This window comes from Coturnix japonica, chromosome 1 (genome assembly GCF_054131305.1).
Source record: "Coturnix japonica strain WE chromosome 1, WE-NBRP24, whole genome shotgun sequence".
NCBI classification, from domain to species: Eukaryota; Metazoa; Chordata; class Aves; order Galliformes; family Phasianidae; genus Coturnix; species Coturnix japonica.
In genome coordinates this window covers 168,908,724-168,931,842 of record NC_140663.1, presented here as the reverse complement: position 1 = coordinate 168,931,842, position 23,119 = coordinate 168,908,724, and the positions used below count along the sequence as shown (strand labels likewise).

The 23,119-nt window shown below is 43.5% G+C and overlaps 1 protein-coding gene across 6 annotated transcripts; it reads right to left on the bottom strand.

Moving 5' to 3' along the window:
• Positions 1–100: 100 nt before the first annotated feature.
• LOC107308445 (transmembrane 4 L6 family member 1-like) lies at positions 101–13,980 on the bottom strand. Of its 6 annotated transcripts, none has more exons than XM_015852342.3 (7): positions 13,844–13,964; positions 13,462–13,555; positions 11,513–11,693; positions 8,426–8,491; positions 3,446–3,591; positions 2,488–2,674; positions 101–1,985 (listed from the first exon to the last, which is right to left on the bottom strand). In XM_015852342.3, exons 3-7 carry the CDS (start codon positions 11,681–11,683, stop codon positions 1,965–1,967), a joined length of 591 nt encoding a protein of 196 aa, XP_015707828.2. In that variant the 5' UTR covers positions 11,684–11,693; positions 13,462–13,555; positions 13,844–13,964; the 3' UTR covers positions 101–1,964. The 6 variants fall into 6 exon arrangements, with proteins under 6 accessions (XP_015707828.2, XP_015707830.2, XP_085392578.1 ...); XM_015852344.3 differs by having other exon boundaries at positions 11,513–11,690; XM_085536452.1 differs by having other exon boundaries at positions 13,462–13,552; positions 13,844–13,928.
• Positions 13,981–23,119: the final 9,139 nt, after the last annotated feature.

Below are 23,119 nucleotides of genomic sequence, written 5' to 3'. Positions count from 1 at the left end.
CCAACCTTAATAATTCTGCTACTCTCTGATTCTTTGTTCCTATTGCAACTATTTTGAAGCCATGAGACACTGAGGTCACACGAATCAAAGCAGAACACAATTTTTGAATAACAATATTTAATATTTACATGTATCAGTGAAACCAGTGATTACAGAGGTGTTCCCATTAGTATACAGACACAACACCCAGCATCCCTGGGGCAGGACAGCTGGGAACAAACAGGTGGCAGCAGTACATTTACCTTTCTGTGGGATGCTACATACAGTTGGATATCTTTCCTTGTAGTGGTGTTGGTGCAGCCCAAACTGGCTCTAGTGTTCAGATAAGAAACAGGGAGACAAAACTTAAAGGATGAGGGCAGGGCTAATGTTTAAGGGCTGTGAAGTTCTCATTGATTCTCCCTCCCAATCTGACTACATGCTGAGCATCCATCTGGCTGCCTCCTTGACTTCCCTCTCAGTTGAATCAATTGATGTCTTTTTTTTATGGCAGTATTGCCCAGGCTTTGCTGCTCACAGTGCACATCAAATTTTAGGCCAACTTCGCAAGTTTGGATGCACCTATGTCACACTGGCAAACCTCAACGAGCCTTAAACTCACTTTACAACAGATATTTTAAGCTTCATAGGCCAGGCTCCTTGCTTTCAGGGGTGAAGTTATACGTTAAGCAAGTGTCCGTGTGCTCCTCTTCTTAGCACAACTGACATTTCCTTCACCAGCTTTTGCAGCGGGTTCATGTGCTGCATTAGAGGATGGCACGTATGGCCGTGTGTGTGTGTGGAAGGTCTGGGTGTGCAAAGAAGGTTTTCATAGCTCTCTACTTGCATTCAGGATGGATAACAATGTTCTTACAGCTTGCCTGACTCAAGGAAGTCAGAGGCATGGCCAAGAATTAGCCTTTGAGGAAGTCAGCGACGCGATGGGGATTCTGAAACTTGCCAGTCATGGGCTTTGGCATGAAGGGTTTGACTGTGACTGATGATGGAGAATTACACAGATCCTCCTTGGGATTACTGTTGCTGTAACACTAAGACTTATGCAATTTGCTGCCTTTCAGATTATATCTCTGATTTGTTACTGAGCTGTGTGTAATTACTCGCCTTATTGATTTAATGTTTTTCTTCAGCAGTTAATTGCTCGTGCATGTGATCTATTCTAGAACAGCCCTACAAAGCTGTGCGGAATTTAGTGAGGCTTCTACACAATCTTGTGAGGGCAAAATTGATGCTGAGGTTCTCCTTTGCACTTAGTTAAACTCTTGCTCCAAAATCTATGGTCTACATTGACCAAAATGCTCTTCTGGGGCTACTGCATGTATCAGATGCTCCTGAAGAACTGGGCTTTGGTGACAGAAAGATAGCAAACAAGAAAGGGATTTGTATCCAGAGTGGCTGAAGGATGCTGAAGTCTGTGTGTTTCATTTGACTCTGCAGAGCTGTGGGTGCAGCTCAATATATTCTCTGTAGATCCTAAAGTAAAACTGGGATCCTGGGTAGCAAGGTAAGAGGAAGACACATGTGAGCTCAAGGTAAGTCTGGGGGAGACAGGAAGCTATTTACATCCAAGCAGAGCTATTTACATCCTGTTTTGTGCAGCTGATAAATGCACACATTGTCAGTGATTTGGTTTCTCATGAACACAAGAGGGCAAATGGTGAGCTTCCATTTGGGGACCTCAGGTTATACATAAACACAGCAGACCAGACCAGACAGATTTGTGTTTTTGGCACTACCTGAGTTTCAGCAGGAGTATTTACAGAGATGAAAATCCAAAGTCTCAGATGTAAATGACGTATCCATTTTCAACCATGATTTCTTCATTTAAAAGATCAGTTTTACCCCCCTGACACTGCTGAACATTTGCTGGTTTCTTTGTTTCCCCCCATAAATACAGCACAATGCGTTATTTTTGTAACATGTGACTTTGCAGCTCAAGGCATGTCTTGATACCCCCTGCATGTGGTTCACATTCCTGAAATGTTTGTCTGAAAAGCAATGAATGACAGATGGTTAATTAATATTCCAGAGGGATATCAGACTTACTGCAAGCATCTTGTGCAATGAAAGTAAGATTGGAAAGGAAGCAGTAATGATAAACCAAATTGGAAAGAAGTTCTCTACAGGTCTGTAAAATGACATTTTTACTACTAATAAAAAAGTCCTCTATTTCTTATCTTTCCCATTTGCACATTTTGGAGGGCCATTACGCTTCACCCAAAAGACTTCTTGAGCAGGAGCACAAAAGCGCAACTGAGTATGCAGCGGAGTATGGGAAGCATCAAACTTCTCAGCTATTATGAAATATCTGAGAGCTGAGTTATCCCAGTCTGCACTGAGATGGAGACTAATAATGTGCAAATGCATCTGAACTGCCTCCTCTTTCCAGAGGCATTCAGTCAGGGGTTGTGCATCTCTCTCTTTACATACCATTATCATTAAAGAAGTGGTAAGAATGTATAGCTCTCTGTTATTTTACTGCATACCAACCTTTCTTCTCCTCATACATGTGCCACACACGAAGCCAATGAGTCCATTGGTGACTTGAATTAAGCAAAGAATTGCTTCAATCACACCAATGGCCAGGAGAATAGAGAAAAGGACAATGTTCCAAAGGATGATGTTTTCAGGTTCTTTGCAAATACTCCATGTTGTCTGGTTGAACAAATAATTGTATCTGTTATAAAGAAGAACAATTGCCAATGCATTAATAAGTAAGAATTTGAGAATGCTTTCACCTGTATGCCATTACAGAACAGCTTTGCATTTTCTGGCTTTATATTTCTTGAATTTGTTTGCAGGGTGTGAAAAGGGAGTCTCAGATTATACTTCAACTGGTAAATCTGGTGATTCTCTTTAGGATTCCCTTTGCAGAGGTGCAATTAATGACTATACCCACGCTTTTCTGCATGCTCACAGCAGTGCTAAAACCTAAGGGGAAAGGTATCTAATGGCTTTAAAATATTTCTCCATATTCTCCTTTTCTGCTGAGGTATCTCAGCCCATCCATCATCTCTAGGTCTGGCTTGAAGAGTGTGGTTGCCAAGTTTGCCCTTAAAGGATCAAAGAATATTTTTGCTTTACTTTTCAGAAGCAGGCAGAGAGGACTCAATTCATGTTGATTTAACAGATTAATATGGCGTAATTATCAAATACTTCCTCTTGACTCTGATGATAGTCACAGCTCATCGCTCAGCAGCCTTTTGAAGGCATGGTGCGACATGCACAAGGGGTTGCTGACAAGCACAATGGCAGAAACATAGACACTTTGCCTATAGGTAAGCTCTTGGCCAAAGGGATGAGCAGCTGGAACATGCTGGCTCAGAGGAACATGAGTTTGGGTGTAGACAGTGTCGACCAGCTATTCACTTAAAATAAGTTTTCTATGAAAAGAAGAACAGTGAAATCAGAGAACACAAACTGAGAGGAGCCTATAAATCATACTCACTCTAGAGTGTTGTTTCTGAAAGGATAGAGGTATTCTCCATCACCCGTGTCACACAGAGGACCCCCAATCAGCCCCATTGAGGAGAGAACTGCGCAGTACACTCCTCCTGCAAAACCCAGCAGAGCCAGAAGCACTGACAGCAGCATCTGAAAGGGAAAAGACCTTCAGTATCACACACACAGAGGCACTGAATATCATGGAAAGCTTACAGTGAATGGGAAGGGAGCTATCTGTTTCCTACTATATGATAAAAGTCATAGGATGGTATCTGTGGAATAAAAGATAGTTGACTTCTAACTAGTTCAGCAATCCTAGATATTAAAGGGTTTCAGATTGTATGTGTTTTACTTCTAAAAGTAGATAAGACCAGAGATTTAATCATTCTTCATTTTATTGTTATAAATCTGATGAGTTTACTTTCCAAAAGCCATAAATGAAACTGTGATATGATGTGGTCCATTTCATATACCTTGTCATTCCAAATGATTCTCCCAGAGCACCTGTCTCAGCCCTTGAACCAACTGAAGCAAGCAGTTTCTCAACCAGGTATGAAAACAGTGAAGTATGCATTAGTAATTTTTGCCAATTGATGAGAAACGTAACAGAGTCTTTCTTATTGGTGCTTTCCTTCATGTTGCAATAGCTTGAATTGTGGTAACCACCACTCATGTTGAAAATTCTGCTTCATGTGGCAATGAATCAATGGTGGCCTCAAATGAACAGGCTGCCCAGGGAGTGGTGGTGCCCCATCCCTGGAGGTGCTCAAAGCCAGGTTAAATGGGGCCCTGGGCAGCAGGAGCTGGTGGGGGGCAGCCAGCCCAGAACAGGTTCCCTGAGTGAACTTTAAGGTCTCTTCTAACCCAATCCGTTCTGTGTTTCTATGATAGTATTCTGGGTACCCCTTTTAAGGTATTTTCTCAATTTACTGCCATGCTCTCTTTGAATTAAGTCAAAAACCGGCATAAATTGAGACTTAACACTTCTCAATGTAATGATGGTTTTAATCATTAACTACATAAAAATCTATTTAATTTCAAATTCATCTTTCAGACCTTATGTCAACCAGTAGTACATCAGGTGCCAAGATTTCCAAACAATAAGACATTATGTACTTTCAGAATCTTAGTAGAAGGAATTTTAACAAATGCTAATCATGTTTTCAAAATACATTTTGTTTATAATATACTCTTTATTTTCTCTATAAGCTGTCATATTCCTTTGGAGTGAGAATACACCTTTTAGACAGCACTCACATACATAGTGGTTTTGGGCAGTTCAGTGTGGAGCCAGGAGTTGGACTCAGTGATCCTTGGTGGGTCCCTTCCAGCTTGGGATATGCTGTGTTTCTTTACCTCCACAGAACTGTTCCCTTTGTTCAGGGGCAGTTTTCCACTAATGTATGGGATGTATTGCTCTCTGTAAATTGGAATAAGATACTTAGGTAGGTGCTACTAGCATTGCATCTGGGACAGGCAACCCACTAGTCCAGTTAAGAGTCCTTAAAAGGCTTGTGGTTGTTCACAGCTCTGCCAAGAAGAGAGAAGAAATGCTGTGGCCTAAGGGGCAGGGTGCAAGCAAGCCTGAGAAAGCACATGGAGAATGCTCCCATCCATGACTTAGATTTGAAGCCAGGCACCTCAGGCCTCAATTTCCCCATAGCCAGCAAATCCCTGTGACAACTACCAGTCCTAAATGAAGGTCCCAGTGTCAGCTGCTCTGCAGAGGTCCGTACTGCAGAGCCAGATGGAAATATCCGCTGTCCACCTTGGAGTTCTGTCACACAGTCTTGAAAACTATCCCCTATCCAGACATGTTCGAGCTGGTGGACACAGTTTCCAACTTGTCAGAGGATGACATTACTGCTTTTTGTATATTCTTGCCTGTTGTCAGTGTGTGAATTGACTCATTTTGTGTGTTCTTTGCCTTTACAGCAATCCCTGCATTGCGAGTTGCTGGGGTATCTTGGGAAACTTATTTCATCACACTGATTCAAAATTCTGACTGATTTTTCCAAGCTGGACACTCTTGTCTTTATCTGCACGTTGGCTGAGTTGTGTCTTAGTGGAGCGTTAAGGTCAGCAAAACGTAGATAGTCTGGTATTGTCCTGGATCAAAGCAGTGCCCGGGTTGTAGCTGATGCCTTGTCTCTCATAATAAGGTCACCAGCTGCGCTTCACAGTGACGGTGAGTGAATGATACCGCGTCTGAAGCTCCTACCTAAGCTGAACCATTTCTCCTTGTCTGTTTTCTCATTTACTTCATCTTTGAGTTCTACATCCTGGTCAAAGGATTTCATTTATGATTATGATTTCTTTTATCTCAGCACAACCCATTGACAATGCTGATCAAAAAAAGACAAATGCTACTACTGTTTCACAGTGGTTAGTACTAGTAGTACTAGTAGTACCTGTTGGTGCTGGCTTTTGTGATTGTTCTTTGACACAGGATTTTCTCCCTTGAAATCTCTTGGCTGCATGCTTGGCTTCATTTCGTGTTATTCTTTTACTGTGCCTATGTTCATATAGCCAAATGTTTACTTGTCACTGAAAGGGACTCAGCTGCAGTTGTTGCTTCAGTGTAGCTGTTGAACTGGCTCTTCTTGGCGTTTACTAGACACAGCTCCCCACTAATTCTATGGTTCTGGAGATTATTCTACAGGCTTGTTGCATATTCCATGGAAATCCAGTTTTATTAACTATCTAATCATCTCAGCAGTTCAGCATTTACCCTTGTTATACTGTTTTTACTTATCACTTTTATTATGCATATATATAATTTCCTCATTTGGTTTTCAGTTGCAGTATGAAGTCTAAGCTGGGATACCTGAGTTTGTAGACATGATTATTTTCTCATGGTGTTGGCCTGACCTCTCCCTTTTGGAAATACTTTGCTATCATTTTTGCTGACTTTGCTGACCGATTTTGCTATCTCCTACTGCTTCAATGCCTTATTCTTCACATACTTTGTCTGTGCTGAGCTAACAAAGTCTGGATAGGGAGCTAGGAGATATGATTTAGTGCTTTTCTGTAGGTATGGTAAAGGGAGGATGGCTGGACCAGATGATCTTGTAGGTCCTTTCCAACCTTATGATTCTATGATTCTAAGACTTGTAGCATTCATTCATTGTGTATTTGCACCAGCCTCTTTGGTGAAGTTTCTTCTGTCCCAGCTGGAACTGCTCTGCATCGCTCCTTTTTGCCCTGTTTTTCTGTTTCTGTGTTTGTTTGCTTTTGTTTGTTTTTCAGGAATTAATAGACTATCTGGCTATCTGGATATCATTATTATACAAGTTAGTTGGTCTGGAAAGCTGTTAAAGCTATTCTCATTCTACTAGTAACTGCTAAGGTGTACTGGGACACGCTGGAGTATGTTTGATGAAGCAGTGACATCAAATGTTTTTCAGGGGGCTTCTTTACTTGCTGGCCAGTGCTGCTAATGCTTTCAGTGGTGTACATGCTAAGCTGCAGCACACTGAAGCTTTCTACATCTGTTACTTTCCACCTGTTACTTCATAATGCAAGAACAAGAAGCCATCTAGATGTGTTGGCCAGCAACAATTTGAAATGGATTAATGAAAAAAAAATTACTCAACGCAGCACATAATCACTATGAACCGGAGAACACAAAAGATGAATAAAACGATGAGAAATATAGTAATTATTCTTAGCATTGTTGTTGATACTTAGCATGGAAATACTGTGATGAAGTTTGGAGCTATTAAACTAGGAATTGCACAGATTATCCTAGGACAGAGTCTCAACCCTGAGGAAAACAGTGATGTTCTGATTGAGTAATAATTCAAGGCACTATGGGTTCTCTAGCTATTTTTCTTTTTCTTTGAAATGCAATACTGAGCACTGTGTCTAAATGACCATTTTACATCTAAGGTTCAAGCAGAAACTATCCTTGGACCTCAGTGATGCCTGAGTAGCTCCAGTGAGGGTTATTTCTCTGCCAGTGGGTAGAACATGGTGGACAAACCACCAAGACCTGTGGACCTCATTTCAGATCCTCCCAGAACTGCCACTGTGTGTGTTTGAACCAGTCCCAGAGCTCCTCTGCTCTCTAGAGCCTGGTGACTCACAGTTTGCCCATTACCTATCAGTGCTGGGAAAGTACAGAAAGGATTCCTGGCCACCAAGGGACATAGCTGGGATATCTCAGACATCAAAAGGAAGATGGTGGTGAGCAGAGGAACACGTGGAGTCTGCAGGTGTGGGCTACTGGCAGCACTGTGATATCACCAGGGTCAATGGGCTGAGGGAGAAACACAGCCTGTCCTGGGACATTTGACTTTTGTGCCCTGGGCATGAAAGTTAATGGAGATGTCTGTATTAAATGTTGCTTTATAATATTCTTAATTATCAAGAGAAAAAGTCTCTCTGGCCTTTGTCTGATGACAGAGAGCCCAAATTGTATTTGCACCTCTCATGTACAAGCCCTTGGGCAATTGTATGGTATGGGTCAGAGCCTCCCATGGGGACCAGCCCTTGGGAAGCAGTGCTGGTTCCTAAGTACCAGCCATAGAAGCTCAGGCTTTTAGCTGGTACCCTACCCACCCATACAGAGATTAGCAGGGATAAATCTATGGGGAAACAAATTGCCATGAAAGAGTTTAGAGGAAAGTGAACCATCACTTCAAGCTGGAGGAAGCTGGAGATACGCATTACTTTCTGCAGGGTGAGGTGAAGTATCTTTGCTTCCCTTACCCTCAGTGCTGTGGCTAAATGCCCCAGTACCTGCCTGGGCTGAGTACAATTCCCCTCATATCAGTGTCTGCAATATCATTACATTCTTGTTAGCTAAATGAGCTCTTAGTCTCAGCTAGAGACGCTGCAAATCAGGCTCTTCTTCTGCATTTCCCTGACTTGGCTGCTGATGGTGGTGTGACGGTTTGTTATTTTACGTTTCCACCTGCTGAGCAGCCATTTCAGAGCTATTGTGCAAACCCCATAGCACCGTTTCAACACATCTACTTACCCCACATCTGTTAGCACAACATCCTGCTCCGCCTGCTCCCAGCATCATGAATGCTGGCAAAATAACCTGCGAGAAAAGCACAAGTTGAATTGGCACACAGTCCTTCTGCTTGGGTGGCTTTTAATGTATAGGAGTTGAAGCTTCATGTTCCTCAAATGCAAACTACCTTCTGGCTCTTCTCTATGAGTTACAGCAGTTGAGATGCTTGTGCTTGCTGGAAGTAGCTAAGGAAGAAGAGTGACATTACAGTTGTCTGGCATGCTTCTAACACAGTAATTCTGTCTGCTGAAGCTATCTGAAGCTATACTGCTTATTTTTAGGAGATTGTTTGGTTTCATTCTGATAAAACACAATTTCTGCTCTTGAAAGTTTTCCTCCTGCTCCACTATTAGGGTTTGTTGCTGGAGCAATGGAGGTAGGAGGCCAAGTATTTTGCCTTTTGCTGATCTCGAATTTGAATCTCCATCCTCTACCTCCCATTTAAGTGCTAGGAAGGCTGAACTGTTCAGTCAGTCTTTCTCCCTGGCCCAAGCTGGGACTGCTCTAATGGATGAGCCCGGTGGAGTATCTGTAGGAAGCAGGTTGTGGTCAACCATCTGTATCTCAGGATGTAATGCCACTTACACAGGCGCTCTGGAGATAGGAAAGGCTGCATTTAGTTTGGTAGCTTGAAGGCAAGAAAGCTTTTTATCAGTCCAGCTGTGCAGCCAAAGCGCTCCTGCTGCTTTGCATCTGCCCACCACTGTTATTGCATGCATTTCACAGAGCTGTGTAAGAAAACAGTATCTTACAAAGTAGGAAATCGTCTCTGTAAAGTTAATGAAAGGAGGAGGGGGAAAAATATTTTAAAAAGAAAAAGATACAAAATCAGCAAGATGGGATGTTGTCCCATATAGGAGATGAGGAGCAGAATGTCCATGGTGAATGAAGTCCAGGGGATTTATGTGTATAGTGTGAATATCCATTTAAGACTGTGCAGGACAGTCTTACAAAACCTCCTTAGACTTGTAGCCCCAAAACATTTCTTTATGAATTTACTCCTGGTTGCATTTTGTGTTCCCCTCAAGGATAGCCTCCAGCACCTGCAGTGGTTGTTCAACCACAATTGGGAGTCTTACAAAGGTAGAGGAGTGAGATTAAAAGACCTCTTCCTGAAAACAGAAACTCTTAAACACAAGTGGCCCCCAAGGCAGTCCCAGTGCATTGCCATCTGGCTTTTAGGGGGAGCTAGAACTTCTATCCATTGAATGAGAGCTCCCTTCCCTTCAGAACTGTCTCTTCATCAAAGGTTTCTCATCTAAGGTGTAAGCACTACACAAGCTTCCCATCAAGGAGGATGTTACTTTGGCACATGGAGAGAATCTTAATTTCTTTATAACTTAACCTTTGGAAATAAGTAAATGGGGAGGTTTTCACGTCATGTGAATTCTGATTAGAGAAGCAACAGGAGGAGAAGGAAAGGGCAGGAGTGGCTGCTCAGTGCTGGTAACCTGGGTATCCATCAGTGGGTCGATTTCCAGTTGGAGGCAAGTATATTTTCATGGGGGAGATCTGTGAAGCCCAGTCTGTCTTATTGTGGAGTTAGGATACTGCCCAGGCTCCATTCATGGTGTATTCTTGCCCTCTGTATTTCTTTTCTGTATGGCCCAGAAGCCAGATGCCATTTTTCCACGCTTCCAGCACCTGGAAGATGGAGCCAATGAGTGTTTTCTTTCCCACTCCACCTGTGGGCATTTCTCATACTCTCTTCTGGAAAACATGTACACTCAGTGGCAGTATTTGTGGATTGATAATTACTCCTACTGCTGGTGTCTGTGTTTTGAAGGCCAATGCAAATGCTTCCTCCCCTCTCTCTTTGCTGTCCTCATCTTTAAAGTATGCAGTGCTGGCCACAGGAAAGCCTCTGTGGCAGCCTTAAAAGAAAGCATGTTTTGAATGAGCTTGTGATGCTTTCATGCTTGACATTTGCCTTTCCTTTCATTGAACGCCAATGACTCCTGGGCTTGCAGTGATACCAGTTTTCCACCAGTCTCTCATGTAGTTCGTCCTTTAAGCTTCCTTCCACGCACTCATTTCTTACATTCAGACTCAGTGTGAGTAATATGCTCAAGTGGCAGCTAGAAGACGAAGCAGGTAAGCTGCTGATGGGGAGAAGTTTATTGAATGATCTTATACCACATTTCTGCGGGGGGAAATATAAGTCTAAGTCTGAGCCACATCCATTGTAGTTTTCTATAGACTTAAGTGGTAGCTGGATCATGGCCTGACTAAATAAGATTTACTTCTTTGTAATTTAATTATTTCTAAGCATTTGGTTTTCTGATGTGCAAGTAGCCTTCTCTGCACCAATTTACCATCTGTCCAGACTGCATAACAGCCACTGCTTGTCATAGGCATGCTCAGCTTTTTGTCTGCACCTGAGTGGATAACTGAAAGAACACGCACAGAATAGGCTTCTAATGAACTGGAAATATCAGTATTCCCAAATAGGTTCCCTTCTGGTTATGGATATTCAGATTTTTTCTGAGTCATGGAATGGAGAACTGGTCACAGAACACCACACACAAACCAGACCAAATCCAAGAGGAGCCAAGTATGGAGGAGCATGGGAGGCATTTGGGGTTCAAGTCCTTTTCAGCTCCGCATTTACACAGTGGTGGCTGGGTCACTAATGAACACCTATCAAAAAACATTTCAGTTTTGTCCTTAATATTTTTAGATAGGTTCTGTGAGAATAAAATCAGTGAGAGGAATAAGGAAGGGTTGTATTCAAGGTGAAAGCTCACCACCTCTGGCTGAGCTTAAGACCTCATCTATGCTTTGACTGCAAAGGCATGATCACCTACATCACTGTTCTTCACAGTGGAAAGGCAGTCTTACTCATGACCTGGAAAAGCTGATGTTTATTTCAGGAAATCACTGTATTTCAGGAACTGGGGACTTTCTGAGTCTCGAATGCACTTTCTCAGCTCCATACTCTACCTTCCCAATTAACCGACTCAGATGTTTCTGAAAAGGAGTTGCCATGACTTTTGTTACATTAACAGAAGTTCTACGAAACACAAACAGAAGGAACACTTCTCTTACCAGTATCCCAGCTCCCAGAATGCCTTGGAAAAACCACACCAGATCGGTTATCTCACTGAGCTGCAGAACTTGTCCATTGGGGAAATACAGGAGGATGTTGGAGATGATAGCACATGCAGCCAGCGGGAACAGGGTGATGCCAATGCACCTCGAACACTTTCCTGTGCACATGGTGGCTCTGCTGAGGGAAGATGTAGTAAGGTTTGGGTTACTGCTGCACTGGAGGCACAGGATTTCAGCAGTTTTCCTTCTCAGTGAAAGAGGAGTCAGATGTGAAACAATAAATGTTCTAGTTAAGAATGATATGCATAATATTGTAATTCATTTATAATTGTAATTCAAAGCCTTTTCTCTCCAGAGCCTTTATTTAAAATGGAATTATTCCAAACTGGATTGTTTAAATGGATTTATTTAAAACTGACAGGAATAAACAGATGTTGGTATGAAATGAATGGAGGGTTACATTTCAGTTGTAAATGAATGATTGCCTGACCATTGGGAACATCAAGAACACCACTGTTGCCACACAAATGGATGCCCTACCTGGTAGATTTTCTGGTGGGGCTTAGGCCTTGTGTAGAAGATGAGATGGTGTGGTACCTGATGACATGGTCTAGTATCGGACCTGGAGGTTGGTGGCCCTGCCACAGGCAGAGGGTTGGAATTTGATGGTTCTTGGAGTCCCTTCCAACCCAAGCCATTCTATGTTTCTATGGGTTCATTTCAGTCAAAATTACAATGACAGCAAGAGGTGGACAGACTTTCATGGGTGACACGCTACAGGTTATGGGGTTGCTTAGCACCCACGATAAAGTATCCAGTAAAACTGTAAGCACATCTAGGTCTGTGGCTGTATGCAAATGGTAGATTGGAGAGCCATCCCACCTCATTTTCAGAGATCTGCCTTAATGTGTAAAACCAAAGCTTAACATTTTACAGCAGTCAACACTTTTTCTTTTAAACTCAAAGAATCACCTTTTGCAATCAAAGTATCATCATAGATGAGGCTTTACTTGGAAGAGATCTGTGCTGGTCTCCACCCCAGCCTCCTGCTGAAACCAGGGCTGCGACCAACACTAGGTGTCTGCATTGGCACTAGCTTTGTGTGGCTCAGCCTTGAAAAGCCTCAAGCATGGAGCTATGACCACTACTTTTGATGACTGGGAGTACATAAATCAGTCTGGGTTGTGTTCCCAAGCAAAAGGCCCAAATGGGAGAGAGCAGGAACATATTTGAGAAAACCAGAGGCGTACTGAACCCAGCTTCATTGACAGAATGAAGACAGTGAAGAAATGAGGTAAGGCATGAGGACAGACCTCTGATTTGGAGGGATGCAAGATATTGCTGCAAGGTCTTTGAGACTGCCAGAGACTTCTGAGTTTGAATTTCTACAGTAAAAAAAAATTGGTCTCTATGACTATGAATTTAATAAGAGCATTCTGCTTATCTACATTATCTTCTAAGTACTTCATAATCACATAATGTATTTTAATCCAGCTTTAAAACGAGTTATCCAGCATTAAATTGTTTCAGAAAGGAACATTTAACAGATGTGTTTCTTGGTTTATGGTCATTACCTGTTCTTTATGTAATGCTCAAATTTGGGCAAGGCATTTTGCAAGCATCTGGATTAAAAAACCCAACTGGCTTGAAAAGGTAAAAATCTAACCAAACAGACAATGTGCAAAGGAAGAATGAAGCAGGAAGGGGATGGAATAAACATTGGATATTTTAACTGTCTTTCTCCAAATACTCAGTGCATTTTTATGCTCTTTCCTGCCCGCTTTCCCACTTTGTTCCCACATTTGCTTTTCCATACATTCACCCAACCTCATCTGCTCCCTCACAGAGAGAAGCAAGCAAGCACAGGCACAGCCTTCCCTTCTCCCATTTATCTGGGACTTGTTGGGGAGCATCTTTCGCACGTAGCCGCAGGGCCTGCTTCTCACCTGGTGCACAGGAGCACAACGTCGCTTCAGTTGGAAGAGTGCAGATTTGTTCTGGGAGGGTTCCAGCCCTGACCTATCTCAACAACACTTCCTGCTGAAAGGAGAATTGCGACAATTACCAGATCTAATGACAGCCTCCTAGAATCAATGCAGCTGTTCTACCTGTGCACACCAGATGATACGGCTATGTTATTATGGCTTAGGAAAACACTCTGGATTGCCAGAAGCACTCAAAATGCTTTATTAATTCAGCAAACAAAAGCAATGTCTGTCTGCAGCTTTGTTAGGCAAGGCAGCAAGAGTGAGCTTCTAATTGTTAGCTAAGGTTCTAGAAGGTTTTTCTTCATAACACAAACAGAAGAAGACAAACATCTGTGCTTACCAGAACCAAAATGGCCTCCAGGCCCCAGAACTTCCCACAGCCGGTGTCCAGCTTTCCAGCTCCTCTTTCCTGGAGTGTGGCAGCCCAAGAGAGCACAGCAACGTTTTCAGGTGGTGACCTCTATTAAACAAATAGTGGTTCCTCTCCAGAGAGTGAGGAAATACCCCAACTTGTCGCTGGTTGGCCAGCGCAATGTTTGCGTGCCACCCTATCCAATTGATTATTTGAGGGCAGTGTTCCAGTGGTCAATGCCTTGGTGCCCCAGGACACAAATTTGGGATCGGTGGAGCCCTCTGTGCTGCCACAACCATTTCAGCTGTGAGAATATGAAGAGGGGAGGAGAGGTGAAAAAGCACAAAGGGGAGCACACTCTGCGCTGCAGAAAATGTGGTCAAAGCACAGGACAATGGCGCAGTGATGTCCAGCAGTTGGTGCAGAGTTATCTTATACACAACAGGCTTCCATCTGTTAAAACTTGGCATTGGCTTTACTCCAAAACACAATGCTTTCAGCTCAAAGGGGAAGGTGGATTGATAGCTCTTGTGCAGATAATACTCTTTCAGGGAAGAAACTGAGTTTTCATGAATATCCACACACTCTGCCTCACCAGTTTTCTTGTGTAAGTAGCCCATGCTCATCTTTGGAAAAAGTTTCACTTTTGGGTCATTTTGGGTGGAATCCATCTCACCATCTCACCATCTCCCATCTCACCATCTTTAGGTATCTGTAAGGTACACATCATCCTAGCCTACCTATATTCCTGATGAAGAAACTCTTTCAAGGAAAAAAGAAAGTCTCTCAAACTATTTAAGAAACTACTGCAGGATTGTTCAAATGCTTATTCTGGGCTCCCCAGTTCAAAAAAGACAGGGATCTCCTAGAAGGGATCCACAGAGAGCCACAGAGATGATGAAGGGCCTGGAGCATTTCCCATGAGAGGAAACGGATGAGGTCAGGCTCTTCTCAGTGGTGTGTAGCAACAGGACAAGGAATGGTGGCCTAAAACTTGAGCATAGGATGATACATACTAGCATGCAGAAGAACTTTTTTATGGTATGAATGATGGAGCTCTGGGACAGATTTCCCAGAGAGGTTATGGAGTCTCCTTCTGTTCTATGGAGATACTCAAAAACCATCTGGATGCCTACCTGTGTGACCAATTGTAGGGAACCTGCTTTAGCAGGGGATTGGACTTCTGAGGTCCTTTCCAACCTCTTCAATTCTGTGATTCTGTGAAATACAGATGTTGGGGTCTTGCAGCCAGATCCATGAAGACAGTCAATGTGGCAGCATGGCTGCAAAAGCATGGAGCAAAGCCTGGGACATCAGACCCAGGGCTGCATATTCAATACTACCAGCAACAGGGAGTTCAGGAAAGGTTGTCTTCATCCTGACTCACTGTATTGAAAATCTTGAGAAAGCCCAGAGTGATCTCAAGCAAATAAAGTTGTTTATAGTATAAATTGCAAAACCTCACAGGAAAGAGACGGTGAATTAATGGAAACATTAAAATTTGCAAGTAAGTCTCAGATAGTGTTTGACAGAGCAAAAACCAAAGGTCTAATGTCATTTAAAGACTTCGGTTTAGAACAACTTAAGGACCAGGTGGGCCAGCTGGGGAAGACTGCCAGCTTCTGTAATGAGTTAAGAAGCAAATAAGGAAACTTCATAATGATACTTAAGATGAACCTCCTCTTAAACCTCATATCCTGGTTGCCTGGAGTTTTGGTAGACTCTTACAATATCTCTACGATGCTGTCTTTCCTATTCTCACCTACCTAAAGATCTCATTTGGGGTCAGTATCTGTGGCTTGGATTCTATGTTTCTCTTATTTTGCCCAGTTCATAGACCTCTGGGATGGTGTGCAAGGTTCACCTCTGCACTTTCTCATCGAAACTGTGTTTTCTCTATGTTCCTTTGCTGACCTTTGGAAACTTCTTCCCTTCACTTTCCATATCCTATCTTTATCTATGGCATCAAGGTGGCTTGATACCTGGACTAAACTGTGCCTTTTAATCTCAGGTATCTCTCAGAGTCATTTGCCACGGAACATTTAATAGTTTAATAAAGAGCAGAACAAATATTGTACTGGTTCTGTGTATTTCCATTATCTACAGACAGTTGCTGTCTTTTGTACTGATGCAGAGATTTGCAGGTTACTGATTAGGATCTGTCTTCAGTCTTTGATGAGTATTGAACAATCTCTGTCTAGCTTAAAACACAGAAATCTAGCTCCTGTTCTGCCCTTTCCCTGTGACCTCAAAGGGAAAGGCATTACAAGTATAGGAGCAGGCCTATTTTATGTCTGCTGAAGATTTTTCCACTGAAATAAGAAGAGCAGCACAGAATGAGAGAGAGCACAGATTTAACACGTGTTTAATCCTGTGTTTTCAGTCACCAAAGTGAAGGTTGTATTAGCATCAGAGAGCTTAGCTTGGCTTGTCTCTTGCCTGCTTTTTCTTAAACGTTTAACATTTCTGAAGTGATAGACTAGAGAAGTGGAAAAACAAACTAACAAAACTCAAACCAAAACGCCAAAACCCATAAAATATTCATAAGAACCGAATGCTGTCTGTGAAGTGCTTTGTGGCTGAGTGTTTACAATTGTGTACATCTATTTTTCCCACTGCAGTATTGACTTTGAAGGCAATGAAAGCATTCTGTGTTCCACTGATCAATGCCTCCTGATTATATTGACTTACTGTGCATGAGCTCTGGTCCTCCTTTCATTTCTCTCTTTTTAGCCATAAACTCTTTATTAATTTTCCAGTTTCATGTAATAGAAGATGGAGAGATGTAAATATGCAAAAACACCTGTTCATCAAGCTAGGAATGAGAACAGATCCAGCATTACAACTTCCCTGGGTGGTGCAGTGTGTGAGTTAGAAACTGAAGATCTGCTGCTGCGTGTGTTTCTGAAGGGCACATCTGACAGCCCACTGACTCTATTAATAGATGTGTCCCACTTGGAGAGCAGCTGCAGCACTAATCAGAAAATGCTCTTTCTGTTGTTGATACTCTGTGTAAAAAGCAGTCAGGCAGCTCTGCTGGTATTTATTTGAGTACAAATTCCAAGTGAAGTCAAAGAGTTATCCCAGGTGCACAGTGATGCTCCACTCAGTTCAATGTATTCCTGTTAGGAACCAGGGCACAAATGATCTGTCGTTGCTGCTTTCCATGACACATTGAAGGAAAAGGAGATTTTCCTTATCAGTCTCTGTGCCCAGAGCACCCCAGGTTTGCACAGTCAATGCTCTGCACAGGATCTCCTGTATGCTGGGCTGGGGGCAACAGTAATAAAGTAACATCTGGTAAAGACCACCCAGCAAAGCAATTACCCACCTCTTGTGTAGATATACGCTTGTTGGTTCTATCCCAAAGCTCGTTTTATTTTGTTACCCAGCTGTTTTGTCCAGGGAAATCATGGTGCCAGCTCCCCTGTTTTCTGAAAAGCCAGTGAACCGTGACCTGTGGACAGGGGTTGTTTGTGCACCTCACACCAAGCAACAACGTCGCTCTCCAATATTAAAATAATTAGAGGTTTGTGCTTTCATTCTGCTGGTTTCATGCAACACTACTTTATGGTTTTGGCTGAGAGGCATTTCTCACCGACCTCCGCATTTTCTCACTGGGGTTTGTCCCAGTCTGTGCTCAGTGCAGGTGAATTAAGAGCTAAAAGCAGGATCCATTGGAAATACCACTGATTACCTGATTAAATGGGAGAAACATCACTGATTCCTCTCCTCTCTTCCTAACTTGACCTTTCTCCCAAAAAGCGGTCACTAATGAGGAGTAAACACCGGGAATATGTTACAGAAAATGTTGGAAAGTCAATGATATCCTGGGTTCCATCAGAAGAGGGGTGGTCAGCAAGGCAAGGGAGGTGAATGTCCCCCTCTACTCTGCCCTCATGAAGACCCAGCTGGAGGACTGAGTCCAGGTCTGAGGCATCCAACACAGGAAAGACATGGAGCTGTTGGAGAGGGCCCAGAGGAGGGCCACAAAAATGATCAGAGGGCTGGAGCACCTCCCCTGTGAAGACAGGCTGAAGGAGCTGGCCTTGTTGAGCCTGGAAAAGAGAAGGCTGCAGGGAGACCTCATTGCAGCCTTCCAGTATTCAAAGGGAGTTTTATAAACATGATGGAAATAAACTTTTCACGTGGGTAGACAGCAATAGGAAGAGGGGGGATGGTTTTAAACTAAAGGAGGGGATATTCAGATGTGATGTCAGGGGGAAGTTTTTACTGAGAGATTGGTGAGGTGATGAACAGGCTGCCCAGAGAGGTTGTGGATGCCCCACCCCTGGAGGTATTCATGATCAGGCTGGATGGGGCCCTGGGCAATCTGATCTAGTACTTGATCTAGCAATTGTCACCCCTGCAAATGACAGGGGAGTTGGAAATTGGTGATCCTTGAGGTCCCTTCCCACCCAATTCATTCTATGATTCTGTGAAATCTGTGTTTTGTTAAAAATTGCTGATTGTGCTTGAAGGCTGTTTGACTCTATCAGGAAGGTATCTGTAGCTCAGGATGATGTTTCAGGTCAGATGGAGAAACCTTTGACTTGATTGGGGAAATTGAAAACCTAGCCAGAGGCTGAGGCACTTGGGATGGCAGCTAGAGCAGAGAGGCTGTAGGCTGAGAGTGATCACTCAGTGTCTTGTTATTCTGAGGGTACTGTCCTGCCTTCAATGTCCCCATCTGGTTTGATACCAAAAAAAAACCCAAAAGAAAATCAGTCCTGATTGTGCTGGTATAACTGTGATGTGATGTTTCAAACAGGTAAACAAGGCCAGGTTTCTAGGCAGAATTACTGTTTGCCAGCATATCTGCTTACTGCTTACTTTCTTTGTATTGGAGATATATATACATGTAGGAAAAAATGGGTGAGCCTTTGGAAATGCATCTGCTCTTCGTGTCCAGAGATCTGTTTGGTTTTTTACAGCTGGTTGGAGAGAGTACAGTGCAACTCCTCTGCCCCTGGAGTTGTAAGTATGAGCCTATAGAGTGGCAGAAGGATATTTTACCTCTTTACATACTTCCTGCAACAGAACAGCCCAAGGCAATTAGGGCAATACTTTCCAAAGCGTTTGGTTTCTGAATGTGATTTTCTGCTTGCGCACACAAATGCATCACTGAACTTCCAGAGAAATGAAGCAATCTCCATTTTCAAGCCAATTAGACATTTCTATTTCTGTCACAACTGGAAGGCAGTTTCAGGAGTTTTCTGGAGGCTGAAGGTAGAAGGTAAACTGTAGGTACCTTTTTTGTTGTCTAAAATCTGGTGCTGAAAGTAGACATAATTACAGGCCCCTTCTGAAATTGTGTGGCCTGCCTGTCTCAATGTATTCACACATCATCTCCTCATCCTTAGAGGTATAACTTCTCCATCCCTGAAGACAGCTGGATATGGTTCTGAGCAGCCTTCTCCAGGTGACCCTGCTGTAGGAGAGTCTTGGACCAGGTGAATCCAGAGATTCTGTGGCTGTGTGGTTCTAGGAAGGACTGTGATATATCAGAGAGAGAAGACAGCACCATGTGGCTCAGAAGCAGCTGCACTGCCCTTTGTGCCCATCACCTTGTCATGTCCATAGATGAGGTTCTGTGCTGCCGTGGGTTTTAGTCCCAAGTCTATAGTTTAGTCCTGCTGCTAAACCACAGACAGCATGAAGAAGACTTTAATAAGATGAACAAAGAGTATGGCATACACTGATTTCATTTCTTAGCTCTTTTTATTTGGGTGTGGGCCAAAGCTGAGCTAAGGGCAGGATGTGATTTGACTCTGCCATGATGGCAGGTCTGCAAAGACTGGGAAAGAATCCAGAGTGGGAGGATATTGGGTGGAGACAGGGTCGTAAAAGAGCTCAATGAAAGATGAGCCCACATACATTTAAAGAATGAAAACCTGGAGGGCTTTCTCCAAGGATTTACATCTCACCCTTTTCTCCCCCAGGTTTTGGGCCTGAATCTTATCTGGCCAAGAAATGCATCATCAGTGTTTGTTAGATGGAGCCTAGTGCAAGCCAAAGGATGTAATTCAGGAAAGCTGAAGTAGTGCATGGGGAACAGCTGGTTCAGCTTTTTTAAGCTATTTTCATCTCCTTATGATGCTTGCATTATGGTGTATGGCTGTTATGAGGTAAGGATACATCTACCTATGACCATTGCTGCCACTTCCTTATAAGCACTGGTTATGAAAGAGGCTGGGATTCCTTGCAGAACTATTTTATAACAGCTCATGTCTGGTGCTGGCTTCAGGCATCCTCCTCACATGGTTAGCTCACAAAAAAGAATGTATTTGATGCTGTCTGTTCACCAACCGGTATCAAACGAACTGGGTGCCTTTACTTGGGATAAAGCAAACAGGAGAACCACTTGGGTTCACACAGCAGTCAGAGGAGGCTCGATGCCATTTCATTAGGAGTTCAGAGGTGGCTGGATTCATCCCAGACATGGTGGATACAGCTACAACCTCCTTCCACATATAAGCAGAAGCCATCCCTGCAGGAGGAGAAGCAGGCAGGTGCCAACTGGTGCCCCCCTGCCCAAGCTCTGCCTCCATGACCCTCTTGCTCTGAAGGAAAGCTGTGATAGTTTGCATCAGCACACCCCACAGCATTCCCATCCCACTGCACCACTGGCTCTGCTTCCCACTGAGTCCTTTTGCAGCTACACGTGAGAGGTTTCAACTGTGACATACTTGGTATTGCTCTGCAATTAGGCATTAGATAAATGAACAAATCACTGCAGTCTTATCACCACAGAGAGCTAATTGTCACAGCCTCCTTGTCCATCCAAGAGAAGTGATGGACTCACTGGGCATGTGGGAGGGAGGACAAGCTGCCATCCAGCACCTACATATCCAGCACCTGGTTGGCAGTGACCTGGTGCTGCTGGTAATGTGCCCCATGTTTTCAAACTGAAACTTTCATATTGAAAATGTCACTATTTCTTTGTGTCTGAAACGTTTTCACTTCCTGGATGCAGAGAGAAAACCTGATTTGCTCAAAAATTAGAAGTAGATTTGCTTCCTCTTGAGAAAAAAATAGAAGATTTTATTGTTCTTGAGAGCCTGACTTACGACTTTCAATACCCTAGAAAGGCAATATCGTCCTTTTTTGGCTAACAGGGCACATTTTAAAAGCAGCTGTTGCCAAAAATACGCGTGCAGTAAGTCACTGCATGCACCTCCTTTCCCTGGGCTGGTGCTCCTTTCCCTGCCCTTTGTCTGGTTTATCTGGCTGGTGAGATTAGGAGCGCTGCAGGGCAGGGAGAGTCTCTGTCTGTGTATTTGCTCTGTGTCTTGCCACTTGTAAAGGAAGCAAGTAATCACCACCCTTGTTGCTTTCATGTCTACTTGCACAATAGAAATAATTAATAGTAGTAGCAGTGCTTTGCCTATCTGCGGCTCCTTTCATCTGAAGACCTTAAAGTGCTTAACAAGCATTAACTAAATTAGCTTCCAAATACCTGGAGAAGGAGTCAGATATAATGATCTCGACTTTGCAGATGAGCGCACAGAGAAGTGAAGGCTAACTGAATGCTTACAGTTAGTCAGCTAAAACCAGGCCTCCTCCACTGGGGAAGGTTGCTCAGCACTTCTGAGGCTCAGGCTGTTTTCTCAAGCACTCAAATTTGGGTTTTGATGTCTACTTTATATTTCCAAAGCATACAGCCTGTGGACACGCGTGATCTGCCATAGGACCTGCAGGGGCTGGAGGAGGCTTCTTCGGCACTGTGATTCATGAAGATGCCCATGTGAAACACTAACCTGATGGGGGAGAGGACAGGGCTCCACCTGTCAGCATCAGCAGGAGTAGGCAGAGCTGAGGTGACTCTGAGTTATTCCCGGCTTCAAAAACAGAAGTGAAGTCCATTGCAGAAGCACTCCAACAGCCTGGGGCAGCCACAGTTGCAAAGGCACACCTGTCTTTCACTTAACAACCCTTCCAGAGAAGGATCTGCAAATGAGATGGCAAATTTCCTCAGTCCTGTGTACACAGTGAGGGCTTACCAGGCTGCATCCCTTCCACAACGTGCACAAGCCTTTACTTGCAAGGATGACAGGAGCTCTGACTCAACATCAGGGTCTTAACCCATGTTCTCCTTGCCTCCTGCATGTCTCTCTTGTACCACATCATCCCTGGCAGAGGAAAGGAGAGACTGAGTAAGAGCTGGGCAGAAAAGAAACCTTCAGAAGGAACTATGTAAGATTTAATATTAGCTTTTGATGTCAAAACAAAGGCAAATGATGTTTTGGAAGACCACAGCAAAATCTTCAAGGTGATCACTCAAGTGCAGTTGTGTTACTCAGAGGGGTAATTTGGTTGGTGGAAGGGAAAGGATTGTTGTTTTTTCCCACATACTGTGCCTTTGCCTTTTTAATGCCAGGCCTGAAAGGTTTTCACTCTGTGTCATGGCACTCCAGTTGTAGTGCAGGCTTCTTTAAATAGAAAGAACTAGAGTCAGTGAAGAGCAACAGGGCTGGTCTTTATTGCATTATGTAGACATAAATGAAAGATTTTACAAGTGCTGGCAGTCACATACAGATCCCATAAATCACCTCCTTGTGGGCAGTTATCCAGACCTTCACAGGGTCATGACATTTTCCCCACTTGCTATTTTCAGATGGAGGGACTGGATGGAAGGAGATGTCAGGACAACAGGTAACTTCTGTTAGTTACTCCACCATGCAAATCACCCCCATATTCAATCAGCAGACTTCAAAGAATGTGGAGAAAGCCTGCTGGGCATTGGGGGATCTGCACCACTCTTGGGGATGGCTTTTTCAGACAGAGGTGAGTCTACAGCAGGGAATAATTTGGAAGCTATTTGTGTAGACACAATGGCATCACTTCTTTCTTGTTTTTACCCCCCACAGTGTTCAGTACTGTTCTCTGTGCTATCGACATCAAATAGCCTGGGTTAGTTTTCCAGTGCCAGGGGTTCTCACCACAATTCCTATATTTACCCAGAGAGAAAATGGGGCAATGATCTCATAAGAGGAAAACAAAAGAGGCTCTCCTCTCTAGAGTAAGTAGGTCAATGCCACGAGGTGAGATGGAAGTGGGGCCCATGGTGCCCATGGAGCAGATGGAGGAGAGTGGGCAGGCAGCACAACTGCTCAGGGGACAGACAAGACTCTTTGATGACGGTGTTCCTACAAGCTGGCAGCAAAGGTGAGTGTGAAAGGATTTCACAGTGCAAACATTGTTCCTGTGAAGAGGAAAAGTCCAATAAGAAATCCATCTCCATTGTCTTCACACAGAGAGGGA

Bases quoted from the DNA above. Each gene is read 5' to 3' on its own strand.
- LOC107308445 (XM_015852343.3), bottom strand. From the start codon at position 11,683: ATGTGCACAGGAAAGTGTTCGAGGTGCATTGGCATCACCCTGTTCCCG. The intron at 3,592-8,425 runs GTAAGTAGATGT...TTTCCCTTTCAG, and splicing joins GTTGTGCTAACAGATGTGGG to ATGCTGCTGTCAGTGCTTCT. The intron at 2,675-3,445 runs GTGAGTATGATT...TCTTTATAACAG, and splicing joins TTCAGAAACAACACTCTAGA to ATACAATTATTTGTTCAACC.